Source organism: Myotis brandtii, unplaced genomic scaffold, assembly GCF_000412655.1.
Source record: "Myotis brandtii unplaced genomic scaffold, ASM41265v1 scaffold579, whole genome shotgun sequence".
In the NCBI taxonomy this organism is placed as follows: Eukaryota; Metazoa; Chordata; class Mammalia; order Chiroptera; family Vespertilionidae; genus Myotis; species Myotis brandtii.
The window spans coordinates 1,113,474-1,115,702 of record NW_005370171.1 but is presented as its reverse complement, the minus strand read 5'-3'; the positions used below and the strand labels follow the sequence as shown (position 1 = coordinate 1,115,702).

The window sequence follows — 2,229 nt, the reverse complement described above, 5'->3', positions numbered from 1 at the left end:
GGTGGGCAGGGGAGAGCCAGGCCCAGCTCAGCTGGCTGCCGCCTTCTTTGGGGGCTGCCTCCTCTCCTCCCACTTCACTCCCTCATTTGTCCAGGAGGGTAACTATGATGGCAGAGTCTCAGGGAGTTTCTCTGCCGTGAGCCTGTTGGGGTGGTGCCCGGGGGTGGAGGCCTGGGGAGCGGGCAGGTAAGGGCTGGGCCTGGGGTCCCCAGCACTGACTTGGGCCTGGGTCTCTCCTAGGCCTGGCCCCCCCATCTCTGCACCAGGGCATGGCGCCTGCCTTCCCACCCGGCCTGGGGGGCTCCCTGCCATCAGCCTACCAGTTCGTCAGGGACCCCCAGTCAGGTCAGCTGGTGGTCATTCCCAGCGACCACCTGCCTCACTTTGGTAAGTGGTGGCCTCACCCAGAGGGAGGCCGTCCTGAATGCCGAGGGCCTCCTGCTGGGGGGTCCACCCAGCAGAGCAGCTGCAGGCAGACGGGCTCAGAGAGGACCTTCCGATGCGGTTCCCACGTGTGATGAATCGCAGGGGGTCCTGGGAAAAGCTCCACTGGGATCCACCCAGAACCCACGTGGAGCACCAGAGCAGGGCCCCCTGGGGGGCACGGACACCCCCGCCTCCGTGCCCCCCTTCCTCAGCACCCACTGAGCAGCCCCTGCGAGTAGCGGGGGAAGGGGTGGGAGCCCCATGTTGGCACGCTCCAGCGTGCGGCTGCAGGGACGTCCTCGGCAGCTGTGGACGGCCCCTGGTGAGGGCCCCTCTCTGGCTCGGCTTCCCCATCTGGACGGTGGGGCGGTGGGTGCCAGGTGGGTGCCGCCTCACTGTGTGTCTCGCCCCCAGCGGAGCTGATGGAGCGGGCTGCAGTGCCGCCCCTCTGGCCCGCCCTGTACCCTCCGGGCCGCAGCTCCCTGCACCACGCCCAGCAGCTGCAGCTCTTCTCCCAGCAGCACTTTCTGCGGCAGCAGGAATTCCTGTACCTGCAGCAGCAGGCTGCCCAGGCTCTGGAGCTGCAGCGGAGTGCCCAGCTGGTGGTGAGTTGAGGTGGGGCAGTCACAGGGGTCTGTGGAGGCAGGGGAGACCCCTCCCCCTATCGAGGGTGGGCCACAGAGGTCAACTAGCAGAAACTCCAAACAGTTATGGACCGTGGGGGGGAGAGAAAAAATGAGAGGCTAGTGGTCAGGGAGGGCCTCCTGGAGGAGGTGACATTTACCCAGAGACCTAAAGGAGTAAATTGTGGAGGATCCCCTGGGCAGAGGGCACAGTAGTGTGAGCAAGACCCAGAGGTGGGCAGAGCTCGGCAGGGCTGGGGCACAGGAAGCCATGGCAGGCGAGGTGGCCTTGTGAACTGGGGAAGTTCGATGGGACAGTGAAGGGACCCCAGTGGGCTCCTGCCGTGTCCCCGTGGGCTGCTGGCTGTCCCCTTGATGGCCCTGGACTCTCCTTGGGCTGGGGTTGGCCTCTGACATCCACGTTGCCTAATCCCATAAGATGGGCTCCCCAAGGCCCTCTGCCCTCCTGCCTCCTTGAAGGCAGTCTGGGACATCTGTCCTCTGCTCGGCCTCGTCCCTCCTCCCGCTGCAGCGGCCACTCAGGGGGAGCTGGCAGAGGTGGCCTGGGTTCGAGCCTCTGCTCTGTCACATCTGGCTGTGTGCCCTTGGACACGTGGCTTCACCTCTCTGGGCTTCAAGTTTTCTCCTCTGGAAAAGGGAGCTGCTAGTCTCCTGTCACCTGGTTGCTCAGTGAGGTGGAGGAGCCGTGCGGGCGGCGCTTGGAGCGTTTCTCCCCCGTGTGTTTGTGTGGGGACTGCCCGGCCGCGTGGGCACTGGCTGCCCTGAGCCAGGTCCCTCCCGTTTCCTCATCGGAGGTGGCAGAGGGCTTCCCCGCCCGCCTAGGGGGCCTCGAGGGGACAGGAGACTCGCGGGTAGTGAGCTCTCCGTGCAGGTAGCTATCCTAATGCCGCGAAGCTGCCGGGCGCAGGCGCTCCTTCGTCTTCAGGAGCCTCCCCCCTGCCTGGGCTCCCTTGCCCTCACTGTGAGGGTCCCGGCGGGAGGCCCCAGCTTTGTCTGCTGGGTTCTGTGAGGAATCCTGTGCTTGTTACACGCGCTCTGCGGCGGAATGTCCGCCCTGGGCGGGGGGTGGGGTGGGCGGCCTGCACCCTGGACCCCGCCTGAGGTTCTCTGTGGGCTGGGGCCCTGGGGACCGGGCGATGGTCCCGCGATGCTGACCCTG

General features: G+C 66.4%; 1 protein-coding gene across 1 annotated transcript; it reads left to right on the top strand.

The window, feature by feature from the left end:
* Positions 1-233: 233 nt before the first annotated feature.
* Positions 234-1,283, top strand: LOC106728263 (trinucleotide repeat-containing gene 18 protein-like; the record flags this gene model as incomplete). The annotated part of the gene is made up of 2 exons (XM_014550003.1): positions 234-387; positions 841-1,283. Coding segments are annotated over 2 exons (354 nt in total), but the record flags the coding sequence as incomplete, so codon positions are not given.
* Between the last annotated feature and the right edge of the window lie 946 nt (positions 1,284-2,229).